At 40.4% G+C, this 26978-nt stretch overlaps 1 protein-coding gene across 2 annotated transcripts in view; it reads right to left on the bottom strand.

The window, feature by feature from the left end:
- Positions 1-26978, bottom strand: part of LOC145998284 (protein SERAC1) — a 119225-nt gene that overhangs the window by 18858 nt on the left and 73389 nt on the right. For both annotated transcript variants that reach the window (XM_083134688.1, XM_083134693.1), the window contains exons 4-5: positions 15776-15903; positions 11048-11197 (exon numbers count right to left, since the gene is read on the bottom strand). In XM_083134688.1, the coding sequence (XP_082990814.1) occupies positions 11048-11197; positions 15776-15903 (278 nt within the window). The remainder of the gene's footprint in view (positions 1-11047; positions 11198-15775; positions 15904-26978) is intronic.

Here is a 26978-nt window from a genome sequence, read left to right as displayed (position 1 = left end):
CACAGATGGTACTAAACGAGAATTGAATAGTCAGATTCTCGGGGCAATGACTTGGCCTAATTTTACACTTCAAGGTGGAGGGGTAAGCGATCGTCTATTTTGACGACAAATGAAGGATGATTCCTATATTATCTTTTTTTTTTTTAGACGTTGTTGTAAAGAATAACGTCTCACACAGTTATCTCTTTATGTACAGTTTTATTTACACCTCTACCCTTCGCCGTATATACATACATCTTTTCCGTTGCATTCCATTAACAACCTCCCCAGGTTGCCTTTTGCCCCATCACAGAGAAATGCACTTATCAGGACTTCACTCTATGAGCGCACTATTTATCATAGCACTAACCCGCTCCCGCAGAGGTCCCTACACATACGACGCTCACTCTCTGTGTATCTCTTTAGCATCCATAAAAAAACTGTCTTACTCCATCGGGGGCCTTGTATGGGAGTATCTGAGAGCCGGCAATTGTCCGAGTATCTGAGCGACTGAGAGCAGTGGTTTACAGACCGTAACAAGTCGGAACCCGGTATTTATACCTCCGACAAACAGCCCGCCCCCAACCACCGGGGCAACGCCCTATTCGAGATTAAAATTAACCGATATTCCATCTGGTGGGATTTTCAGGAAGTACTCTAAGTAGGATACGTTGTGTTGAAGTCGTAAAGCATGGGAATATGCGAGAGAGTAAGGTCTACTGTTCAGGGTTTTTTTTTGGGGGGGGGCTCTAAATCGTTTTATGGGTCAGAACAAATTAAAAGTTTTCATGTGTTTCCACCCCGTGGAATCAAAAATATGAAATTTGTTAATAAATCAGGGAAAACGTAATTGACAGAAGATTGGTATGGGGGATATAACACTGTAATTCGACAAGGAAATTACAAAGAATGCACGAGTCTGCTTACTTTATTTTTCGAGAGATAAATATATATTACCATGAAAGTAAAGTTTTAAATTGTACTTTATAAATAAAGCTTTTTTTTTCGAAAAATCATGAAGCGTCTTACCCAATGCGTCCATGTATTACCGGTATTACCTATGTGTGAAATTTGGAACAGGTGCAAGTCGATTAAGAGAGAAGATGAAAATAGTGTGAGAATGAATTAATGTCAAATGTAACCAGAAGAAAAAAAAGTGGACATGCTAATGTTACTGTTTCATTCAGTACGATGTCCTTTTTCAGTGAGTATAGCCTGGTCATGAAATCGTGAATATTATTATTAAACCAGCCTTTCTCTTTCGAGAAGGAACTGCAACGATGTGTTTGCTGTTTGCAATTTTCTCCTGTCCCAGATTTTCAAGTACAGGTCAATTTCAATTCCTTTATTTTCAAATAATTTCCGAGAACCCCAGTTACAACATGACGTGCAGATGATACAGCACTGCTTTGGATAACCAGGGCGTATACATAGTTTCGTCTGCATTTTCCGTGTTATTTTTGCCTATCATAATTAAATGCTTCGTTCTCAGTACAGCTTCACGTTTGTTAGAGTACCTGGAATTCACATCGCATTTGCAATATTTATAAATAATGAGTAATTTAAACGTTTTCTACCATACCAGTCATGACAACACGCTGCTATTTTGTACTACTGCTGAATGTAAACAAAGATTTATCCTACTTAGAGCGGCCATATTGGAAGCGACACTAGCGCTCAGGTGGTAATTTTAATCGCGAATTGTTACCTTTCAAACAGGTAAGCCGTTGAAGGAAAACAACCGTTGGCTTCCCCGGCTACTGGGCAAAAAACAACCTAGGCGAGAGCATTTAAAATTATCCAATCTTTTACATATATATTTTCCATCTTCCAGCTGTTTGCGTTAAAACCACACAGCAACGTCCAAGTTTATTTCACGTCACGCTATGCTCAATTTATAGTGGGATCTGAACCACTGTGCAATGTGCCTCAACCGGGGATCGAACCCATGATCCTTTCGTTAAAAGTTAGGAGTAAACGCCACTACACTACCGGGAGGTCTTCATTTAGGTTCTCAGGAGGGATGATCGCTAATTACTCTATGGCAATTGACGATCTGTTGCTAAAAATTATATTACTAGTTTGACACCAAAAGTGATGCAACTGACAGTTAATGGAGTGATTTATCCACACACCCCTAACACCCCCCAACACCCTCTCAAATGTTTACGAACACTCCCAAGCAGAAAAGTGGACCCCCCTGCAAGGGGGTATATACGGATTTTTATATCAACAATAGAATGACAATACTTCAACATCAACAGAAAGGAACCATTTGTAGCCTTACAAGAAGCGTAGTCCAATGGACTTTTTGATCAACTAAAACCAAAGTGTCAAAGAAGGAGGGTGGAATGTGCAACATGGCCATTTCTTAGAAACACCAGTTTCCTTGACAAAGCTTCGGTCAGCTCTAGGGAAGGGACACTGCCATCTGGAAAATGTCAAACTGACCTCTCGCCCTCCAGGGAGCACATTCCGCGCACAGTGTTGACAGTTCAGCACTTGAATACCTAAATACGTAAATATTTCTTAAATACGTTATCAACCCCTGAGTAAATGACATTTATATTTTGTTGCATTGTCCTGTTGATTCTTTCATGTGCAAAATGTACGATAAAAGTAAGGGAAGAAATTGAAAGATACAGGTTTAACTCAGTGTAGCATCTGAGTTCGTGTGTTGTCGTTCTGCTTAGTGTAACAATGTCTGAAACTTTACTGCAAAAGTGGCTGAAGAACGTAGAGAAAATGAAACCAGACAGAAAGAAACCGAACATGGTGACTTGAAAAGCTGTGACACTACATATATGCAGGTTTAATTCCTTCCAACGGATATTCATAAAGTTCTAATATAAAAGTTACTGACTGAGTATTCAATATAAAACGGCAAGTATTTCATGAGGAACCTAAGTCATTCATTCACGTCTATAGTTGATGTATGTGACCATTTCTGTGGCTCTAAGAGTTCTTAGCTTTGTAAAATAAATTATATATTAGAAAGACAGTTGTAAAAAGGGGTGGCTGCCTGGGTGCTAAGGATAATCGGGGTGCCAAACAAACAAAACAGATAAAAATAGAAAAGCGTTAACGTCTTAGTGCCCTGTGAAATTACTGGCATCCTATTAAATTAAAGTTATTGTCAGTTTGCAAAGATACAGATTTAGTAAAAATTGTCTTCCTCTTTTTATCTAGTCGGTTCCCTGACATAATGACATATTTAATTTTTCCTAACTTTTTAGAAGAAGCAAAGGAAGTATAAGGAATTAAACATTAAAAAAAAATTACATTGTCCCAAATTTATATCTGACCATACATAGGCGTACCAGTAGGGGCACGATGGCACTTGCCACTGCCTGCAGGAAAACGTGGAGAGAGAAATTTCGTTTGGTTCATTGTGCTCTTTGTGTTGGAAAGTGAAAGAAGTGCTATTCAATTTTTAAATAATTTGAAATAAGCATTACCTCAATTTAGAAATGAAGATTCCTTGCCTTCCCTTTGCAGTTAATATGCCATGCGTTTATTTGCACATGTTATTTCGTTTTCTTTTAAGGCAATGAAGCACAGGACTCCTAATTCCGTAGAGTTTCTTGTTCAGTATTTGAAATAAAAACTCTCAACAGCGCCAAGTGTATTTTCCAAAGTTTTGTAAGGGTATAATACTTCAATATGAAATTACTTGACCGATTTCGTTCAAAAGCAATATCAGGTATCTATCAAACGTGCATCCCAACTTCCCACTATATTTTAAAGTCTTCATGGCTATGCTCTAAATATATAGAGTTTCATTACTTTATTTCAGTTTGTGAATCATTGTTTAAACAGAGATTTGAAAACACCAGCAGAATTTGGAACTCGCTCGCTACATAGAACTATTTAAATTATATATGCATATTTTCTAACTGAAGCTAGAACAGGAAGGGGCAGGAGGCATATGCTGAGGTAAAGAGGACGCCGAACGAGCAAAGCAAAATTGTAAAGAGTAAACATCGTGAGATACTGTCGCTATGTTTAATTAATAGTTATTACTACTACTTCCGACAGGCAAGCGCGCACGCACTCATGCACTGATATCTCATCGATGAATTGGGCACCCCCCCCCCCAAGATGAACTCCGAGTTACACTACGACAAGAACCATACAAATACAGTTAAAAATATTGCTCAAATGTTTCTAATTTCTTTATAACTAGCTTAAGAATTGCATGAAATGATTGCTGGTAGTAGGTAATGTGTTTAAATTTTGTGTTTTTCAATATCATATATTGTGTTTTATCTAACGATTGATTAAATCAAGTACTGAACATTATCGGAAAGCGATATTCGAAACGTTCGACTGAAATGTTAACATTATCACAAAAATCTATTTTCCATCTTTTCATGCATTTGACATTTTTTCTATTGAAATGTTACGTGAAGGGAAGGGGGAGGTTAATCTCTGGAAATATCTACGAACAAATTGAATTAGGGCCAACATTTTAAAAACGGTTCAAAATATGCACTTAGCATCCACAAACTTACACCCCCCAAAGGGAAAAATCCTGGATATACCCCTGCAGTTAATGGTGTAACAAGACACCAACGAAGGTGCTGAGTAAACCCAATTCCGCATTAACACCTAAAAGAATGTTCTGTTACACCAAGTCTTTTTTGTCAAGACAGTGGTCAAGACAGTGCTTAGTGTTACTTTGCACTACACTTTTGACAGTGTAGGCTTCATGTCATTTTACTTTTATGAAAGGTAAGTTACTCTTGTGGAAATATTACTTATTACCAGTGGCGGCGATTAGGGGGGGGAGAAGGGGACAGTTGTTCCCCCACATTTGCTCCCGCACTATGCTAAATCTTATCTACAAAGGGAAATATACTGTCTTCGCCCCTCCCCCGGTTTTGGCACCTTGCCTTCCCTCGTTTTGGAACCCAATCGCCGCCACTGCTTATTGCAAGAAGCTCATTGCGAGTGGCGATGACCATCGATCGAAATGGATAGGCTTCTCCGGTTTCACTATAGTCGCATGCCGTCATTCCCCTGCGCATGCTCCGCCAGTGTGACTTTCACACCTGCCCCGCATGTAGCCAGACCAAAGAACAGCTTTCTTAAGCTCTTCAAGGTTACCGGGTCCGTCTGGATGTTGACAAAGTGGGATCTACCTACACTACAAATACAAACGGGCATGTTTCGTACCGAATTGCAATACAAAGTCACATTAAGCTCGTTCCACACTGAACTGGTACAGTTCACGCCACTGAGTAGTCTGTCATCTGCAAGTTTTTGAGGGATGTATGTTTGGGACATAGTACAATGTTGTTGCCATTGACGTCCGCAGGTTGTTGTTTTCTTTTTTTCCCATGGAGGGGCAAGCGAGGTGTTTCTTCCAGATATAATGCCCCATAATAATGTTGCCCTCTCAGAAAAACACTCCTTCAGTTCAATTTGAAGTTATGTTTATTCAACGCCAATGCAAAAACTGACATAAATTACTGTGAGCAAGATGAAATTATATGTGTAAAATACTTTTAGATGGACGTTCCGTGGCGGAGTGGTTAGCACAGCGCGCTACGACGCCAGAGGTCTCTGGTTTGAATCCCGGCCTGTGCATGGGTGTTCTTTGTAAGTGTCCCTTCATCAATTTCATTATATCATTATGATCACTCATCCTCATATTCGTGATTGGTCAAAAGTGGCAGAAAAGCGAAGTAAAATAAACTAAATCAATCAATCAATCTCCCATTCCGAACAGAGACCTGCACAAGACCCGGAAAAAACCCGTCTGCGAGGAGGCGCGCCTACAATAATATGCAACACGCACGTCAAGCCCAGGTGTTCGAAATCGCGCAAGCGAGCTTCACGTCACAGTTGTGCACAGGCATCGATGCCTGCCAGGTTTTTCTATTACCCGGGTCTTAAGAAGACCCGTGAGACTCAATGTAGTTCTTGCAGGTAGACGGCGAGCACTACTGTCAGTGTTGCCAACGGCCATTATATTTCACTACGCATGGAAATATTTGAATTTCTGCTAGCCGCAGGTGCCTTGAGGTTGTATAACCATTGACGTAGCAAGGGGTGAGCGAAGTGGTCGACCACCCTGGGCCTCGCGCATATAGGGGCCTCGCGTCCTATGAGGTTGATACGAAAAACGTAATAAATGGAAGTGAAAAAGATAGAAAAGGCTAATTTTTTGGGGCAATAAAATTAAAACTTTTTTTTATCTGGCTTTATATTCTAGTTTAACATTATAATTTGAATGAATACGTCAAATCAGAGGCGGGCGGGAGCTCTAAGCCTAAGGGGTCCCAAAAAAGTCAAAACAATTCTCATTTCTCATGTGAAACATTAACGCAAAAATTGCTTGGACAATTTTATCCAATTATTATTTTCTTGAATAGAAAGCGCTTTGTCTTGGCTTTTCTTCTGTCTCGTGACCTTGCATAGCCTACACGATTTTAATATGTTAATGATAAAGCACCTCAAACTGCCACGGAGCAAAGTATGGGGCATTTAAATGCTCCCGGTCCCGGTGTTTTAAACTGAGGAAGATTATGGATAATATTTGTAGTTCTTCCTTCCTTCCTACAGATGCAGCTATTGCCCTCTGTAACGGGCACAAAGATGATTTATCTTCAGAATATCCTGATAAAGTTTTACGTTTCAGGAATGTGCTTAAATCTGAAATCAAGTGCTTTGGCAAAGTTTATTCTCCTGATAGCTCTACACTAGCTTCCAGTGTTCTCTGTATCCTGTACCGCCTTCTGTTTTTTTTCCTACTCTTCAAGTAACAACAACGAAAAAGGAACTTTCTCAAAATTGAAACTTAGGAAAAACTTCTGGAAGGTAGTGTCGAATGGCATGATTCAGCCCAAATTTACCGGACTCAGTAATCTCACTCTTGAACGAGAAAGGACAAGATCTAATGTAAAAGTATCTTTCGCTGCCCAGAATCCAGCTTTCTGTTAAGCAAGGTGGTTTGATTTAAATCAAAATTTAAATTGGGGAATTCTATTTTTAAAAAAATCACTTATTGAAATCACTTTAAATAAAATTACAGAATAATGTACACAAGAAATTTGTAGATATCAGCATTGGCAAAATTACACCAGAGAGAAAATCTGTTTGATTGATTGATTAATTTATTTGGTCAATTTATGCACAATAAGGCTAATCGGGACTGGACCTACAGTTTAAAGTGGGATCCGAACCACCATGTGCCTCCACCGGGTATCGAACCCGGTACCCCTTGATTACAAGGCGACGACACTACCACTGCGCTATAGGGGAGCACCCCCCCCCCCCGCAAAAGTATAATGTAGAACAACCACCAGTAACACAAAGTCCAAAATATTTACGATGGCACTTTTTACAAAACTTGGTTCGTACTCCTTTACAGGTGTCAGCAGTGGCGGTAATTAGGGGCGGGGCCGAGAGAGTGCAGTTGCCTCTCCCCCCCGACTTTTTGAAACTTTTGCACCACGCTAACCTCATGTATCAAGGGAAATTAAACTGTCCTTGCCCCCCCCCCCACTTTTGCACCTTGGCCCCTTAGTTTTGGAACCCAATCGCCGCCACTGGGTGTGAGTGATACAAATGTTTTCTAGCAAGGAATAAATGTCTGCAATTTCAAGTTGATAAAAGTGATGAACATTTTAAGTGCTCCTAGAACAGTTTAGAATCTAAAAGTTGGCAACGGTGACTGCGTGACTCATGGCCGTGTCCGGATTGGCAAGCGCTCCGTCCAGTTCTCTCCCGTTGCTCTCGCGTGTCGTCGAAGTCACGTCCAAGTCGTCCGAATCTGCATGTCCCCTTGTAGTACGGTTGTCACTTTTCCCGCCAGGTGTCAGCTCGAACTTCACCCACCGCGCTCTGGGGCGCAGGCGCATCGCACGGAAGCAGAAGGCAGACGCCAAACAAACATGACAATGATTTCCACCTATTTACTACTCATATTAAAAATGTAACACGCTATTTCATCATTTACAATTTTTCTGCATTCAGTATTATCGATAACATGTTAAAGTATAACTGAGTTTTACATCCTCTAATCAGTAAATGTTGTCTGTACAAAGTGAAAGTTAGAATATGGCTGCCAAGCGCAGCGTCACAGCGAGTTCAAGCGTGCATCTGTCGCTCCTCTCTGCTCTCCCCTCCGACTCCACGTCTGCCGCGAATTCGGACAACGGAGGTTGGCTGAGTCCCCGGATGGAACGGTGCTCTAGGTGACATCTACTGCCGATTCGGACGCGGCCTATGTATCTGGAGACGGTGCAAAACCGGAATGAGCGTATGCTGAAGATAAGCGAGCTTCGTCTTGCAAGGCCTTCCAGTTACCCGTGGGCTTTCGATGCTTGACGGGTCAAAACTCAGGTATGTAGTTTTACTCGCCCGCCCGACCAGCCAGGCGGGCCTAGTAAGCGATTTTGACCGATATGCAGCCCTCTGATTCCGAACGTCCATGTCAATTGCACGAGTCCTTCGAAAGGATAAGCAAATGACATCCATCACTTATTCAAGCCCTTAGAAAGCAAGCTGTTCTCTGTGCCTCTGCGGTCGAGCGCGCAGAGTGGTCGACATTCCATCTCGAAGGTCCCGGGTTCACGTTCCGAGTCTGGGTATACTAGGTGATCTTTGTGAGTGCCCGATCTACAATTTCATCTAAGCGTCGCGAGTAGCCGAAAGTGGCAGAAAGTGACGTAAAGTAACAATCAACCACTGCACGCTGAACTATGAACTAGGCACAGTCAGCCGCAATAATATAAGTCAAACTGTGCGTATTTATTTGTCAATAATCCGCATAAGCGGCTCTGGCACTCGCTCAGCCTCAATTAATGGGGTAACAGGGGGCAACTATGGAGGTAACTACCGAAGTGTTATGCTTAAAGTCACATCACCTCACGTACGTGAGGCATACGTATCCAAATTTTTGTGTGAAAAATATCAGGATACTGTCGTCCGCTACGTCCAATTCTGGTTCAGAATATATCCTTATCCACAATCAAATAGACACATCCAAATAACGTCCCGTTCATGTGACGTCCAAGATATCCAAAAGTCACCCGTAGAATATCCAGAACATGTCCAAAGAATGATCCGCAGAATTTCCAAAACATATCCTTCCTGGATATCCAATGGATGTCTAGTGGCAGGGGCGTCGCCACTGGGTGGGTGAGGGTGGGCTCTAGCCCACCTTAAAATAGTCTCAGCCCACCCAAATAGAATGAATACATGATATATATTACTTAGATAACGCAAGGTAACAAGCTAGTAAATAATTATAGTACAAAGCACACAAAGCGGCCTTAACAATTAACTAATATAACTCAGTTTCACTTCAAAAGTGAAGAACGTTTCTAGATTCTCCATTAGGTTGGTTTCCTTTCCTTAACGTGCGAAAAATGATTACATGTACGCCAAAAATGATCAAATGAAACTTTTAACACATGAAACAATGAGTAAATCTTTAAAAATAGGAAAATTGTATTGAATAAATTTATTCAAAATGGTTATTCTAGACTTCTAGTATTCCGGTAACTGTAACTAAACGAGTTTTGGTAAATTAAACATTGTTTTCGTTTTTCTTGTCTTGTAAATGCATAGAGAAGTTTTTCTTTAACCGATGAAAGCTTATTTCGCTTTATTTTTATAATATTAATTTTTTTTACAAAATACAGGAAATTTATGTGCCGAATTTTTAACACTAATAAAAAATTGCATACAAAATATTTGTAATAGTTGCATTATGAGTATGAATTTGAGCCATGAACAAGAATGCTCCACCTTGAAATATTCGTAGGGCCGGCCCTGGCCATGACCACCAGACCAGAGCCACCTAAAGATATTTTATCTAGCCTTGAGCCCACCCAAAGAAAAATTCCTCGCGACGCCACTGTTTATAAGTGGATATACTATTAGTATATAGAACATCGACACGATGGTAATTTATGTGCTGTATGGGGTATGGTCGAGATCGAGACCCTTACCTCTACTCTTACGGTGCCGTGTGGCACAGTGCGATCCCCAGGAGACAAACGTTTCGCTTTCAATTCTTGAAATAAAGTGAATGAATCATGGCCGGAGAAACAGAAGGTGGTTGCATGACGTCAGTAAATTGACGCAACTTTTTCATTTTCACAACCCTTACGAAATTTACTTGGGACGCCTCACGCGTGTGGCAAATTATAAGGTAACGGCTCAACGATGGGAGAATCTGAGCACCGGTCATCGGTGTTTCAAAGGCAACAGATCCCGCTGCGTTATCAAAGGGGCGCCTTTTCTGGTAGTATTTAAACAAAAAATGCAGGCTCGACGAGGACCCGAACCCGGGTCTCTTCCATACCGTGCCATTTCTCTACCAACTGAAATGATCTTCCTCAACGCAACCTTCCACAAGGCACACAGGAGCCTCTTTCTTCAAGACTGTGAAATGTATATAAGATATTTATAAAGTAGCAAACTAAACCAATGTGTTAATCTTGTGCAGTAAGAGGAAATGAACATTAAGTTAAGACATCATTAAGAACAGGTGGGGGAATGCATTGTTGTTTTACTTTCATTGAGCATATTTTATTATTGGTGCTTGTACACAGACACACATTATCCTTCGGTTTTTTGTGTGTTTTTATTTCTTAGTAAAGTATATTTAAAGATAAAACTAATTGCTTGTCTTCGTTCTTATAACAAAACTCTCCCCCTCCAGGAAATTTTTCATTCAAGCTCTGTTCGGAGGCACAGAAGAGAGGTATGAAGGAAGGAGGAAAGATTTGATTAGATTGAAATAAAAGTTTGGGTGCGTCAGTACTTGGGCTATTTGCGCCCGTGAAATTATACGAGGTCAAGCCTCTTAACATAACTAAAATCAAAACGTGTCCCTTAGGACTCCGAGGCTGTAAAGGGGCGCTCAGCACATGTGAGGACAACACACAACACAGCCCTATCCATACTGACTGCAGATCCAGACGCCAGAGCCCCTCATTGGCCTACAGCATGTGTACTACCTACTACGTAAAAGTGAAGTTGACTATTGGGTGCCTTCACGTGGTTTTATTTATAAGAATAATCGTGAAGAGTTTCGATGCACACTCACCTTTCTTCACCTCTGCGAGTTCCACTGATTTCCTCATCAGGGGAAGATTGATATCGGCCAAGTAGGAGCCTCTGTGGGGAACGCTGTAGAACATAATGCCCTTCGTGCTGAGGTAGAACCCCTCCAGATGGGACTTCCCGCTCTCCCAAGCTGAAAAGAGAATCAGTTGCTGTAGCCACCTTCATAGGAGAGATACTCAAGTTACAAATAGAATGAAATGGACAAACAATTAGCAACAATTGACTGAACCATCAAGTACTAAACAGTTGCATTTGTACAAATTCCCCACTTGGCGTTATCCTCTAAAAAGGAGATTAAGTCAGCACCTCGCCACTGCAATAACAGCAAACCTTCATTGAACCTAACTTGTATAGGTGGTACCAAGGGGGAACTTTCTCACCCCTATTTACAACTTAATAGTAATAATAGCAAAAGTAATATATATATACATATAAATGCATATGCTTACTATAATTTTACGTTTTTATATTTTTATTCGTTTACTATAGTACATATTGCAATAATGTGATCTGCTTCTCCTTTTCGATGGCGGTAACCATGTCCAAATTGTAATCCAGTCTCGATTAGTCTCTGTGTAATATATAACTATCGTTCTTTATTGAGTATTAAAAACAATATATTTTAACCCAGTAACACGCATTCTGCTTACGGTTTTATGTAGTTAGTCACTTACAGTGGCGAAGAAACATTTTCATTTGAGAGGGTACAAAATTGTAAATAAATCTGATCGGTAAAATTATCGGTATTTACCGATACACCGATATGCCTATATCGGCCGATTCCGATAGAGTACCGATTGATCTGACACATCCTTAAAATTAGCATTTTTGCATGTAAATATTAGTATTATACTTTTAGGAGTTGTGTGAATTACAATTGAAGGTTCATTTGCGAACGAATAATTACTAAGAAAAGCTTCAAGGTTCACAGGGAATGCAGTGCGATTTCTCAATGCTTTCTGCAAGTTGTGAGGCAAACACAAACATAAACTTTCTTGAAGAGGAGGTGGGAGTGCAGAAAGTTGTTTCATATTGTTATAAAACATGCAAATCAATAATAAACTATAATGCAACTGCAGATTTCTTTTTATGTCATCTTTGTCTGGTGCTTCCTACTGCTCTCTTGTCAGTTTATTTCACTGGAGTGTCTTTTCTACGGCCGCCTCTCGTTCTATCTCTGGCAATGCTTACCAAAAGGTCTCTGAACCAACACAGGGGTTCCTGACCCTTTGCAGTACAGAAGCATGTAGTAGCTTGCAATGAAGCGCAATTTTTGCTCCAACCTTTTGTGTTAAGAACGTGCATGCAAAAAGGGCACTGATTTGGCCTGACTCCGTACTCACGTTGATAAACCAACCACAAGGGCATGATCTTGCTCAAGGCAACCTTCCACAAGGAGCACGGAGCCTCTTTCTTAAAGTACGTGACTGTGAAATGCAGAGTGCGAAATCACTGCAGATTGGTGGGGGGGGGGGGAAGGTGGAGACAGACAGTCAGACACAACACACACACACACACTATATATATATATATATATATATATATATATATATATATATATATATATATATATATATAGTCATTAAATATGTGTCAATTATTAAATAATCAAATTATATTATAAAATATACAATATATTATATGGACTGTCTTTCATTCAAAATGTAATTGCAAATTGAAAATTTTGATGTACTACTGATGCTATGAATTAAGAGACATTAAGAAGCTAATAGTTTCCTGTATTAAATTCACATATAAGTGCTATTACGTGTTTTATTAATATACAACCTTGGTGACAATGAAGTTCGACCAGAAAGAAGTACGTGATTAAATGCTCAGAGGCATAGGCGGTGGAATGGGTGACCCGCAGAAGTGACGCATGTGTGTAAGAGGAGGCGTGTGAGCAGGCAAGAATCGTGATCCCAGCATGTTGCACCCAAGGTCACGTAAAGAACGAAAACGGGGAACTATACGCGTGACATTGAACTTCGACCAGGCACCAGACCCATACGGAAAATTCCAGATAGTGGCGCATTCCACGGAAGCATGACGTCACGGACACGATAAAGGAGTCCACCGTATATAAGCGCGTGCTGTGCACCGAGGAACCGCAGTGCATCATCACCATGGCCAGGGGCAAACCTATTGACAACACCGTGAGGAGAAGAGTGGTGGAGTTGCAACGGGATGGACTCAGTGAACGGGAAATAGGGCACCAACTGAACTTACCCAAGTCAACCGTCCACTGCATCATCAAACACCACCAAAATACGGGTACTACAGAGCCAGGTAAGGCCCCCGGTCGAAAACGCCTGCTGAGCGTGAGTGACCTACGGATATTTAGGCGCTATATCCAGACCAACAATCATGTTTCTGTGGCCGAATTACGACTGTGGACTCGAGAACGCTTTCACATTGAAGTGTCAACCAGAACCATTCGCCGTTACCTACAGCGATGCGGTTACCGCGTGTACAAGGCGAAACGTAAACCCTTCCTTTCCATGTTGAACAAAGGCAATCGACTACGGTGGGCACGAATGTACCGGGGATGGACATTTCGGCAGTGGAACAGGGTTTTGTGGACGGACGAATCCATTTTCAATGTTGTGTACGGGAAAATACGGAAAACAGTCATTTGTCGGAAGGAGGAACAGAATGAAGCAAAATGTTATGCACGTCGGGTACAGAAACCTGCGTCAGTGATGGTATGGGGATGCATGACGGCATCTGGGGTTGGCCCACTACACGTCTGTGAGGGCATTGTTAATGCACACGCCTATACACGCATACTGGAGCGGCATCTTCCCACGGTGCGAAGGCACCTGTTCCACAGGCGGCGTCTCATCTTTCAACACGACAATGCCAGGCCTCATACAGCGTGGCTGACAAGAGAATGGTTGACTCGCCATCACGTGCGAACTCTGCCATGGCCACCATCGAGTCCCGACCTCTCGCCCATTGAGAATGTGTGGCGTGTTCTTAAGCGACGTGTGCAACAGAGGGGACCCACGACAGTGGCTGCTCTTATCGCCTGCCTGCAGGAGGAATGGCACCGCATCGATGTGGAATACGTTGAACGACTCGTCCGCAGCATGCCCCGACGCATTGCCACAGTTATTCGCCGACGGGGCGGCGTCACACCATGGTAAACAGGATCCCCTCTAACAGTGGTCGAACTTCAATGTCACGTGTAGATGGACGAAAATGTTTTATTTTGTGTGGACACCATACATTGCTGTGTTGCAGCGGAAATGTATGTTTTCCTTTGTTCCATGTAGCCTGCTGAATAAAATATGTTCATGCATGTGTTCTCCTTCTTTCACAACGCACTCCTATATTTGTGACTGGTCGAACTTCATTGTCACTAAGGTTGTATTTATATACTTCGTGGTTGCTAACGAAAGGCGATGAGAAATGGAAAGGAAATAAGTCTGTCTAATTTCTGTGTTCTGGGGATTGCTGGATTCAGTGTCCTAAGATATGAGGCTCCTTGTTGTCCGTTCTTTTTGTATGTTATCGATATCATGCCGGTCAAGTATATTCGAATCCCAAACTAATTGTTTATGTTCTTTGTTAAAACAAAAACTCTCCCACCCCGAAAGAGTTTGGTGATGGCGGGATTTCAGAACAACCCCCACCCCGGGATTTCGCACCCTGGTGAAATGTATATTTTCTCTCAATGTGTTAATCTTGTGCAGTAATAAGGTCACCCCCAGCACGCAACGTGAGAAAATGTAAACAAGGAGGAAGTGATAACAATGATGCCTTAACAGCCCGCGAGGTAACTGCAGCTGATTATGTCTAGAGAAGTGAACATGGCACAGTAGCCAAGATCAGAAATCTAGCTGGACAAAAATCAAAAGAGGTGAGCGTGATCTCCAAGCACATGTGTGGCAACACAAGCGAGCAATAATACATACAAGCGAATATGTTTATTTTATGTAAGCATCCATTTATTCCAAGATTTTCATTTTTACCGACCGTAGCGGCGTGGTTAGCACAGCACGCTACGACGCCAGGGGCTCGTGATTCGAATCCTGGCCTGGGCATGAATGTTTGTGAGTGTCCATTCATCAATTTCATCATGTCATCACTCATCCCCATCTTCGCAAATTAGTCAAAAGTGGCACAAAAAGCGTAGTAAAATAAAGCAAATCAATCTTCAACAATTTTGTTCGATACCCGGTGGAGGCACATAGGGGTTCGGACCCCACTTTAAACTGTAAGTCCAGTCCCAATTAGCCTTACTGTGCATAAAGTGGACCTAAAACATCAACTCAATCAAATTTTCATCATATCTTCGCGATTAGCCAAGAGTAGCAGAAAAGCGAAATTAAATCAACCAAATCAAACAATCAATCCAATATGATTTTCTTCCAGTTACTGCTCTTCTTTCATTATCCACAGACATCCTACTTGACACCGTACAAGTATAAAACCATAGATTAGATATATGAGTATATGAGAATGAAACCTTTTCTCAAACATCAATATTTTGATTTTTGTCGAGCTAGATTACTGTACGATTAGTAGTACATGTTGTTAGGATTTTTTTAGTCTTGTTTGTTGATTGGAGAATGTTGACGTCAAATTGAAGTTGTTATAAAAATTAATTAATTAATTAATTAAAAATTAATAAACCGAGTTATACATAAAAAAACGTGCTACAGCATAATACAACTTGTGGATTGCAAATAATTCAACTTACCATCAACCAGCATTTGCTTGACGAAAAGACCACCTTTGGAATGTGCGACCCAAACAATAGGCCTTGTTCCCACGCCCAGCTCCAAGAGATACTCCATCATCTCTTTGCTCCTCTGTGTCATGGACGACCTGCAAAGGAAAAGAAAGGGTTAGCTCATTCATTACGAAATTTAACTGCAGGACTTGAGGCATTTGAATGTCTAGAATAACGCGCTAAGATAGTTTCTTTTAGACTTCGTTGTCCGTAATTTTAATTCCTAATTGTGCTTCTCTCTCTCTCTCTCTCTCTCTCTCTCTCTCTCTCTCTCTCTCTCTCTCTCTCGCTCGCTCCACTGTTCAGAGCCGTAGGTATACGGGAGCCGAAGGAGTAGTGACCAGCGCCAGACTTCAAGAAAATCTGTGCGGCATATGGATCGTGAGACCGGAATATCAAAGTCAAGCTTCCATTGCAGTTTGAGGCACTGTCATTGGAAGACTTAACATTCCAAAAAGACTCCAAGCTCTCATTGGAGATGATCCGGACGGGAGAGTGCAGTTTTGCAAGTGGTACTTCGCAGGATGTGCCAAACAGATGGATTGGAGGAAGAGGTTCAAAAGAATACCCTCCGCATTCACCAGACCTCACACCACTAGACTATTTGTATACAGATACATAAAATATAAAGTTTACGGTACAAAACCGGCAAGAGTAGACGAATTAAAGGCAGTGATTGGACGAGAATGCCCCCCAAATACCGAAAGGAATGAATCTTGATGTTTGCCATTCCATTGCTTCTATGTTGACAAGGAAAAAGTATTCATGTCTGTAGATTATTTTAAATTTTGAAAATTATCTTTATTTCAATAAACACTGACGTTTATAATCATTGAAAGTGTACACATTTTCTTGGGACAACCTGTATTTTAGCCATGTTATATCTTTAACTACACATTTCATCATCTTTGCGATATATTTATGTACAATCAACGGCTAAAATAGTAGTAGCCACATTGCCCATCGCTATTTGCATTCATTTTTATTCTACTTTCTGTTTTGTTTTGAGAAAAGAAATTCTGTTGATGCGAAGCATATATTGTCCTCTGGTTATTTACGTCTTTATTTCAAATTATGATAATCACATTGTGTAAAACAGACTGAATGAAGATTATAATGGACACTTCGCCTACTTTTACCGTTGGGAGTACATAAAACTCGGGCTTTAGTCATAAAAGTATGGAAAAAGGAATTTCAGAACATTTTAGCACGTTATTCTGGATTTGTGCTGAAGCTTATATTGTCTGCAGCTTTCTTGCGACAGAAATCAGCTTTACATAACATGACAGTTCTCTGAAAGTAGCAATAACATGTATTGGGAAGAGTCTCTTTCAATTTCTGGGACAGATGGCGACACCTCCGTGGTCTTTATTTCTTAGACAAGAGCGAAGCGGTATTCTTGCGGTGCAACCGCGAGAATTTTCACGTTAAAACAGAGAGCCTAGGGAGTATTTTTACGAGTGACGTCTTAACGTGTGTCAACATTTCCAACCACGAGCTGTTTGTAGAAGAAGCTCTTGCGTTCTGGTAAAGCAAGAGTTAGTGGAATTACTTTTTTGCAATTTGGAGGAAACGAGTACAACATTTGACTGTGTGGTGATTACGTCATGATTAAGAAAAAAGGATTTAACTTTTTACCCTAAAAAACAAAACAAATCCCGTCCGAAGTGGTGTGTACTTTTGTCGATTTCTATTTTATTTGGGTTATTTTGCGTCATTTTCTACTTTTATAATAATCATAACAATGAAGATGAATGATGAAATAGATTATTTGCAGGCATGGTATCGAGACATGACTTGGTAGTTTCTCGGTCTCGTCTCAAGTTGTAAATGCCGGTCTCGTTCTCGTCTCGATACCACCCCTAATTATTTGTCAAACCAAATGGCACAACCATGATATTCGAACCTAGGACACCTGTCTTCGCAAACACTCCATTACAAAGGTCGGCTGTTGAGACCATTCTATGGCATTGTTGCACTTTGGAATATTATGTGTTCGTTTTGAGGTAAGGCTCCACGCATTTCCCACATGGACCATAATACCTACGTAATGACATCAAATTAACAGTAATCTCTTAGCTTAAATTGCTATATGATTTTGCAGGGTATTTACTGTTGTTATGTATCGTCAACAATAAATCTCTTTTTAAAACAAATAGCCACGCACCCAGTGGAGCACATAGTGGTTCAGATCCCACTTTAAACTGTAGATCCAATCCCGATTAGCCTTTCTGTGCATAAAGTGCACTTAAAAATAAACTCAAAGAAAGAAATAGTCACGCGTAATCAGAAAAGATGTTTTGACGCTAATCAAGGTGACGCCCCCGGTTTGACGTCCCCTGAGGGCTGCGCCCCAGTCGGTCGACGAGGTCACCGGCCCTCACGCAAGCCGCCCCTGGGGTAGAAGAAGAACAATTGCTGAGATAAAGACCTTTCCATTGTATTCTAATCTCTTCCGACATTAGATTACAGATAACATTGGTTTAATGAACGAACACTCTGTTTTATGACCTTTACGAAACAAATGTTGAAAACTGTTGTCCCGTCGTGCATGAATGAAGTTTTGTATTAATTGGAAGTTCATATATACAGATCCTACGAATGTTAAATCATCTTATGTACTGGCTTCTAAGAAAAGTTATAGTTTCTGTACATACAACTAGAAAATTACTAATGTTACTAATAACAATTCGCGAGAAATGAAAGTTCAATCTAACTAGTAGTGGAACGATTAATACTTGGAAGAAATAATTGTGTGCGATAATGAATATGATGGTTTACATTAGAATGCATTGCTGCGACGCCAAGGGTCCCGGGTTCGAATCCCGCTCGGGCTTGGTCTTTTGTGAATGTCCATTCATCAATTTCATCATTTCACCACTCATCCCCATCTTCGCAAATTAGCCAAGAGTCAGAAAACGCGAAGTAAAATAAACTAAATAATAAAAATTAGAATGCATTGTCTAGTGCTTTTAACTGTACTTATTTAAACTTATACTTTACATTGCAGGCTAATGTAAAACCATTGTCACTAACATTCAGGGAATTCCAGTGAACTATTTTTCATTCGAACTCCAAGCGGACACGAAAAAATTGGAATTAACAAACCCATACATCATTGAAGATGGTTTCAAGAGGAATAAACATATCTTACAATTAAAAAGAGTATACTGTGTTAGTTTTATATTACTGCATGGATTTCTTCTAATTATTGATTTTGATAGTAGTAATTCCTGTTTATGAACACATCCTCTCCTCAAAAAGGCAAAAGTTTAATTCTCACACTGTCTTTCCCAATCAAGACTTGCTTGCCTTGTAAGACTCGAGACGACACTTTTATATCTTGTTCGGTTAATTCCGCATCGAAGAGCCCAGCTTTGCCAGATAAGAATGTGGAAGCGAGACCTTGTTGAGAGATCTGAACAACGTGTGGGCTTCAAGGTCAGGTGTGTTGATGGAGAAGGAAGACCAGCATTCTGTGCACGTGGGCCTGCAGGTTACATCAGAGCACAATATGCGAGTAATGGGACAGCATTGCGAAATGTGAACGAAATAATTGAAAGGTCAATATCGGCGATTTCCTTGTATCTCTAAAGCCGGTTATACCACAATAAAAATCTGCTCCCTTCTTCGCGTCAATACATTATACACATGGACACATTCATGGGCCTCGCAGATGGCGTAGTGGTAACGTTGTAATCAAGGGGTCCCAGGTTTGATACCCGGTAGACACATTGCACAGTGGTTCGGATCCCACTTAAAACTGTAGGTCCAGTCGCGATTAGTCTATCTGTGCATAAAGTGGACTTAAAACAACAATTCAATTCAATGGACACATTCATGTTCAGATATTATTAGAATAATTAAATCAAGAAGACTTAGTTGAGCAGGCCGCCATGTGACACGAATGCGAGAGGAATGAAGACTTTACAGGATTCGTGTTGGGAAACCTGATGGTAAGATATCTGTAGGAAGGCCAAACCGAAGATGGAGGGATAACGTTGAGATGGACCTAAAGGAAATCGGTAAGGATGGAAAAGATTGGATTGATCTTGCCCAGGATAGGAACAGATGGAGCGCTTGTGTTGCTGCAGCCATAAACCTTCGGGTAGTTCATTATGAGTAACTCTTCGGAGAGTTAGTTAGTCATGAACACATTAATTTCACGAAATGCATTTGAAAGCCACCTTCTCTTCTAGGTAGCACTCGTGGAGGTTGTGGCAGCTCGATCACAGAGCGAGAATAATCCTCCGTGGGGTTCGTCTACCGCATGCGGCCCTGTGGCTGTAATTTAGCGGCTCTCTCAAGCCCGTAATGAAATAAAATAATAAATTTAAAAATTCGAACCAGTGAACTCAAGATGTGTGAAAGAGTCAGAATTTCCTATTCTGTACAAGCATGACCTATTCATCTCAATCTATTCGGTATCACATACAGCTCTTTTCTAAAATGAAGAATGTGGAATCAAATTTGAAGAATCGACTAAAACCGACACACGTCTTCAGAACCGTCTGCTAGTAGCCTCATCAAATTTAAAAGGCAAAAATTGACATACTGGTGAAGAAAAAACAATCAGTCTTCTCATTGAAGGCATAAATGACATTTCTTGTGTATGAATGGTTAATGTACTTTTTCTTAACAAATACGTGCATTTCCTTGCGAGGCCGAGAGATCCGGAGAAATGTGGCGGGCGCGCTAGCGGAGATGCCGACATTTTCGACCAGTAACGTCCCGCTTATTTTTATGGACATATCTCTAGCGTGCAGATTTATATATTAATATTGCAAAACGAATACTAACGCGTGTTATAAGAGTTGTTCAAAGTGATGTCCATTTACATTCACACATTCCTGGCATCGTTTGATGAAATTTTGATTCACACACAAAAGTTCTTCCGTAATTCTTCCAAGTTAGAATCCGTCGTTTTTGTTTAGGGGTTCTAAAATTTAACGATCCAATTTCTTGTAATGTAAGGACAAGACGTCTAACAGTCTCTCTACCTGGGGGTGAAACGCCAGGGAATTTCTGTGCAAATTGCCTACACGCGTCTCGACACGAGTCTGTTTTCACGTAAAAATTCTTTGTTCTAACGTGAACTTTGCGGCTGACATTTCAATCGCTTCACTTACACACAATAGACGCACACACTGCAATTACACAAAGAAGTAGGACGGCAAGTAACCAAAAACCACACCCTTTCACACAGTACGAAATTAACACACTCTTGGTTCAAGGTCTGTTCCTCACTCCATTCGCAGCTCTGTCCAGGGCACCTGTAGTCGTGAAGGAAAGAACAACTCAAGCTCGAAACTTTCAAATTGCAAACAATTCTCACGAAAATCATTGACTTTTAACGATTTAGTCTGCAACGTAATCTTGATACAGTGTTGCACATTCGAAACGAAACCTCCAAACGATTCCGAGCGAAGCAAAACGCTGTCGAGGGTAAACTTAAGCGGGACGTTACTGGTCGAAAATGTCGGCATCTCCGCTAGCGCCGCCCACCACACTTCTCTCGCCCTCACAAGGAAATGAACGCATGGTATCATACAACATTGTTTATGGTTATTCGTTGCGCTGCAGTAACTAACCTCAATTCAGAACGTGAAGTGTTCTTTGCAATAGTTAGTCTGTCATAAGAAAATATTACAGTAAGTGAATATTGAACAACAGAAACCATGCATTTTGCTGCTCGTCAGTCCCTTATAGAATGTAAATGTGGTCCGCTTAGGAAAAAAAAAGTTGAAGGTCACTGGTCTGCAGTGTCTTGTTCACTTGTATTTTCGGAAGTGGTCATTTTCGTACGTACATTCTCCCTCAATATCACGACTCGACCTCACCCTCACCAGTCTTCAGAAGGTGATCAGCTCTGATGAATTTGCGATTGTCTGTTCATCAATGTCATCTGATCACCCTACATTCATCTTTGTCGTCCTCATATCCAAACCGCAGTGGTAGCGTCGTCGCCTTGTAATCAAGGGGTCCCGGTTTCGATACCCGGTGGAGGCACAAGTGGTTCGGATCCCACTTTAAACTGTAGGTCTAGTCCTGATTAGCCTTACTGTGCATAAAGTGGACTTAAAACACCAAATCAATCAATCAATCATTATCCAAACGTGGCGCAAAAATGACAAAAACATAAAACAAATACAATTACCATGTATTAATTTATTTGGTGAATTATATGGCAAAAAAAATGCGACTTATTCAGACACACCAAGAGGGGTTTTAAAAGTTTGTTTTAAAAAATATTTCTTTAAGATGTTTCTATCTATTATCTCGAGACTTAAGACGAAAACAAGAGATTAGATATCGAATGCAGATAATGAAACGCATTTGAAACAAATCTCTGTACAATCCCGATTCGCCTGCATTCTTCTCATTACCCTAGATGACGTGAGTTTGAATTCCAAACGCAAACAAAAATGCAAATACAGAATTATAAATTGTCCACACGGGATATGTGGAATTGAGAAAGGCAGTTCCACAATTGCTCTTTCACGCAGTTCCTTTCTTTTCCTGGGATATCAGAGAGAGGATATGTTTCTGCATGGTAGTGGACACCTGTGCGAGAGAGTTAACTGAGGCAGGCACTGGATGTGACAGGAAATCGAAACCGGTCACGTGGAAGTCATGTTCCCTTCACCACCTTCCTCACTTTTGTTGGTTGCATTACGTACTTCCTGCCGCTTCCTGATTAACTATGGCTACCTCTAGATAAGATCCGATGACACGTTTTGTAACATACCACTTCCAAATGACTGCATTCCAGATCAGGACCAGCCAGTGGTGAAGTCGTAAAATAAAGGGGCGCTTTACAAACTGCATCACAATGATAAAATAAGTAAGCTACACAATATGGTGTCATACTTGTTAACATTATTATTATTATCATCATCATTATTATCATAAACTAGTAATTTTCACAAACTAGTTTTTCTGTATAAAATCCTTCAAATAAAATATCCACAATATGTATGTAGCCGATTTCAACATCTTTCCAACTTTCACAGCCGCAACACCAGATCGCGCGAAACATCTATTCTTTCCATTTCTCTCCACAACTCCACCTTTTTCGCATATTATTGTGCTGTTACCTCAGAAGGCCTTTGAACGAAGTTGCCACCTGAAATTCATGCCTCTTTTGTTAAAAAAAATAAATTAAAATTACATCTAAATGACTTCTCAAACTAAGTAGCGGGTTCAGAGAATGACAGAAGAAAGCAAGGCACAGGAACAAAAATTACTGTAAGTATTCTATTAATAACATAGGCGTAGCTACGGGGTGTGCCGGGTGTGCCTAGGCACACCCTAATGGTCTGCTTTATCAAAGAGAATTAAAGACAGATAATTCAATGAGAGAGAAAATAAGCAGCAGTTTGGAAGAAGTTGAAAATGTCATTACTTGGTACAAACGTGTGCATTATCGCTGATGAAACGGGTGTCTATAGATTTTCGATTTTTTTATGTCATTGGAGAAAGAAGATATTTACTGCATTCTACTCTGTACTGCAGCGCTTTTCTTCTATACCTGTCACAAGCTGCACGTGTGAGAGAGCTTTCCCCAAGCTTACCCAAGTTAAAACTAAATTAAGAGCAACTCAGAAGCAGGATAGATTGGAAGCCCTGCTCTTGCTATTTGTGGAACAGGAAAAAGCTTAGTCTATTGATGTAAGTGAAGTTATTGATGAGTTTAAGAACATTGTACCTTCTGACAGACGTCTCTTGTTATAGATGACGTGTTTTTTGATGTATTTTTTTCTAACATTTATGAACATTTTTTGTGTGTGTAATTTCTATGCAATTTGATTTTTTTCTACTACATATATTCAGAAATTTTCAACACTGTCATTTAGTGAATATTCCTTTACAAACATCAGTGCAGTTAAAGAACCAAGTGATTGTGTTGCAAAATATGCTATTAAAAAGGTACAAGACCTTTTTTTTTCTTCTTCTTTGTGCACACCCAAATATAAAGTTCTAGCTACGCCTATGATTAATAATACTTAAGTTGAATTATCGTTAATCTATACTTGGACTATGCGTACGTTATGTATTTGCTTGTATGTGTGCATGTGTGAGAATAAGAGCGTGTGTTTGTAATATAAACTGTATTGACTTTCTGTTTGTGTGAAAGGGTGATCATGTGTCTGTGTGTGCGTTTATAAACTGTATTCTTCTTGTGTTTTTATTATATTAGCAAATATAAATGGTTAAGTGAAAGAAAAGGCTCTTCGCCATGTAAATAAAGACGAAATAAATAAATAGTCACAATAATCATCATTTACAACTCGTTACACACATTTAACGTATAACACTGACTAATAGATGCCTGGCTTGATTGCAAATCGACAGGAAGATGAAATTTAAATAAAACCATTGAAAACTCGTATAAAGCCCTAAGTGTCAAGTGTCTCCCAATAATTATTATTTTGTTATACAACAAAGGATTTATTGTTCTGCGTTAGCTTTTGTTTAGGTAGATACATAACAAATTAACGTTAAGTAAAGCAAATTTAGAAACCAAACTGTCATTTTGTAAATTAGAACACGTCCCTGTTACATGAAAAGAACCTGATGCCACTCTGGTACGACTACACCACTGCCTGTTAATTTACAAAAGGCGGTCGGAGCGGGTCCTACCCCCACATCCCCCCCTAATGCCTTCACGGTATGTTGAAACGTGCAAAGACCGACCTCCGTGACGAAGCACCCAGGACTCGAACTCGGGAACTTTGGTGCTGATATCTAAAGTCGACCACTTGACACGCTCGGCCACACGAGAGTTCCATCGCTTCTGGCCGACCTCCATTGGGGAGTGATTAGCACAGCACGCTACGACGCCGGGGGTCCATGCGTTCGAACCCCAGCCCGGCCATGGGTGTTCTTTGTGAGTGTCCATTAATTTCATGATATCATCACTCATCCTCATCGTCGCTATTAACCAAAAGTGGCAGAGAAGCGACGCTAAATTAACAAAACTCAAATAAAAAAATCAAACCATCGCTTCTGGTGCACTCAGATGGCTGGAATCAAAATTTATTTTAAATATGGTGCTGGCAAATATTAAAGGCAACCTTACGTGCGTACATTGCAAAATAGCATCCATTCTGGTGATCAATTAGCAACTATACTAATTCCCCAAGTTAAGACACGTGAATCGAGATGTAATTGCCGTCGACCTTGTTCTTGTTCCCATAATGCAACGGAGAATTGCGAACGAACGTCCTTGAGACTCACGTTTATTGAAACTCTCCATGTACGGGGTTTATGAGATTAGACAAGAGTCGTAAATGCACGGGTGTGAGGATAATCAGCGCAAAAAAAATAAATGCTTGATTTTGTATGCAATGTCACACTTCATGGTGTCAGGCAAGTGAATAGAATATTTTCTACACATTTTCTATGTTTTTACGAGACCGTGACCACCGCTTAAAAATCGAAATGTAAACGAGACGAGATCAGTAGAGACTTGCCGAGATGTTGAGTGACATGATGTCCAGCTTTTGACTGCAATGTTTTTTTGTCGTTAACACTGGCGTATGCAGGAGGGAGCTGATGGGGCTGCAGCTCCACTCCGAAATTTTGTGAAATTTAAATTTTCAAATGAAAGCAGTGAATTTGAATTTAAATTTTTTGGGTGCGTCAGCACTGAGGCTATTTTGCATACGTCACACTATATGGGGTCCAGCCCCTTATCATAACAAAAATAAAAGCGTGTCTGAAAACTAAAATTTCCTTACCTTGGTTAAAAGCTGAGGCTAAAAAGGGCAATCAGCACAAATAAGGACAAAACACAGGACGACACAGAATTATACTGGCCATGGGGTCAGTCGCCAGAGCCTCGTTAGTCTGCAGTCCAGGGTGTATTACGTGGAAGTGGGGTTGACTATTGGGTGCACTACGTGGAAGGAGCACCCCTTACACCCCGAAAGCAGTGAAGTACTCGAGAAAAAACAATATGGTTAATGCAACTCTCCATAAAATGACCCCTGATTTACCATTTCTGTCATTGAGCAACTTTCATCTCGAAGGCTAAAAATGTTATGTAATATTTTACAGTGTATCCAGCTCCCCCTAGAACGCAGAACCCTCCGAAAAATAATAAATTTTGCGTACGCCAGTGGTCGTTAAACCATTTGATTAAGTCGATATATAATGACAATTTTAGTGCCGGAGATCATCGTGGTGTACACACGCGTACATTCGAAACCCTATACCAATTTCCTCAAGCTGTAGAAGACAAATATATACACTGTATGACGTATGTATACATAATATAGCGTTTTTTTTCTGGCGGTGCGCCGTATCGACACCTTTTTACAGGCGAGAATAAAACTAATAACATTTTATATCGACGAAAGAAATGTATGTGTGTGTGTGTGTGTATGTGTGTTGGTATGTGGAACATTTCCAAACTGTGAGTACACCACATTTTTGGAGCTTGGAAAACGAATCTCATCGGAGTATCACTTGGGTTAAAATTTGCCAATTGAACTTTTGGAAAAGAGTGCGTGGTTATGAGGTCGGGGTGTGGAGCAAGCCCACCACTTTTGACAATAACTATCTTACATTTTGAGCATTTAAACTGAAGTTCTTATGATATACCTCGGACGGCTGATATGGTATTGGAATGAACGATATCGGTTAACGCATTTCGACATGACAGACTTTATACCTACAAAACTTTGGAATATGACTTGGCGCGGTTCATGCGTGGAAAATATATTTCGTTTTCAGTCCAACGTCCACTTTGCATTCTTTATTGGCTGTTTTTTTTTAGGAATAAATATTAGATTTTTAAAAAAATCTTAGTCGCGCATGTAAATGACCTTGTAAATTTATATTTGTCTAAATATCTTATATAATTCATATGTTTATGACATAACTCTTACATAACACTTACTTAGGTCAAGTTTTATCACAAGTTGAATATATTGATAAACTTAAGCTTTATCAATGCACCTTTCACACGTAATAATATTTCCTGAAATTTCATGTGCAGAAATTTAATGTTATGTAATAATATTTCCTTGGTGAGAATAGTTTTATATAATATTCACTTCATTACTGGTCCCCCCTTCTCTCTCTCTCTATCTCTCTCTCTCTCTATCTCTCTATCTCTCTCTGCTTCCTTTAAAATATTTGTTTTTACAATAACCCGCAAACA

Source organism: Lepisma saccharinum, chromosome 1 (assembly GCF_977018435.1).
Source record: "Lepisma saccharinum chromosome 1, izLepSacc3.1, whole genome shotgun sequence".
Taxonomy (NCBI): Eukaryota; Metazoa; Arthropoda; class Insecta; order Zygentoma; family Lepismatidae; genus Lepisma; species Lepisma saccharinum.
This window is presented reverse-complemented; position numbering and strand designations above follow the sequence as displayed.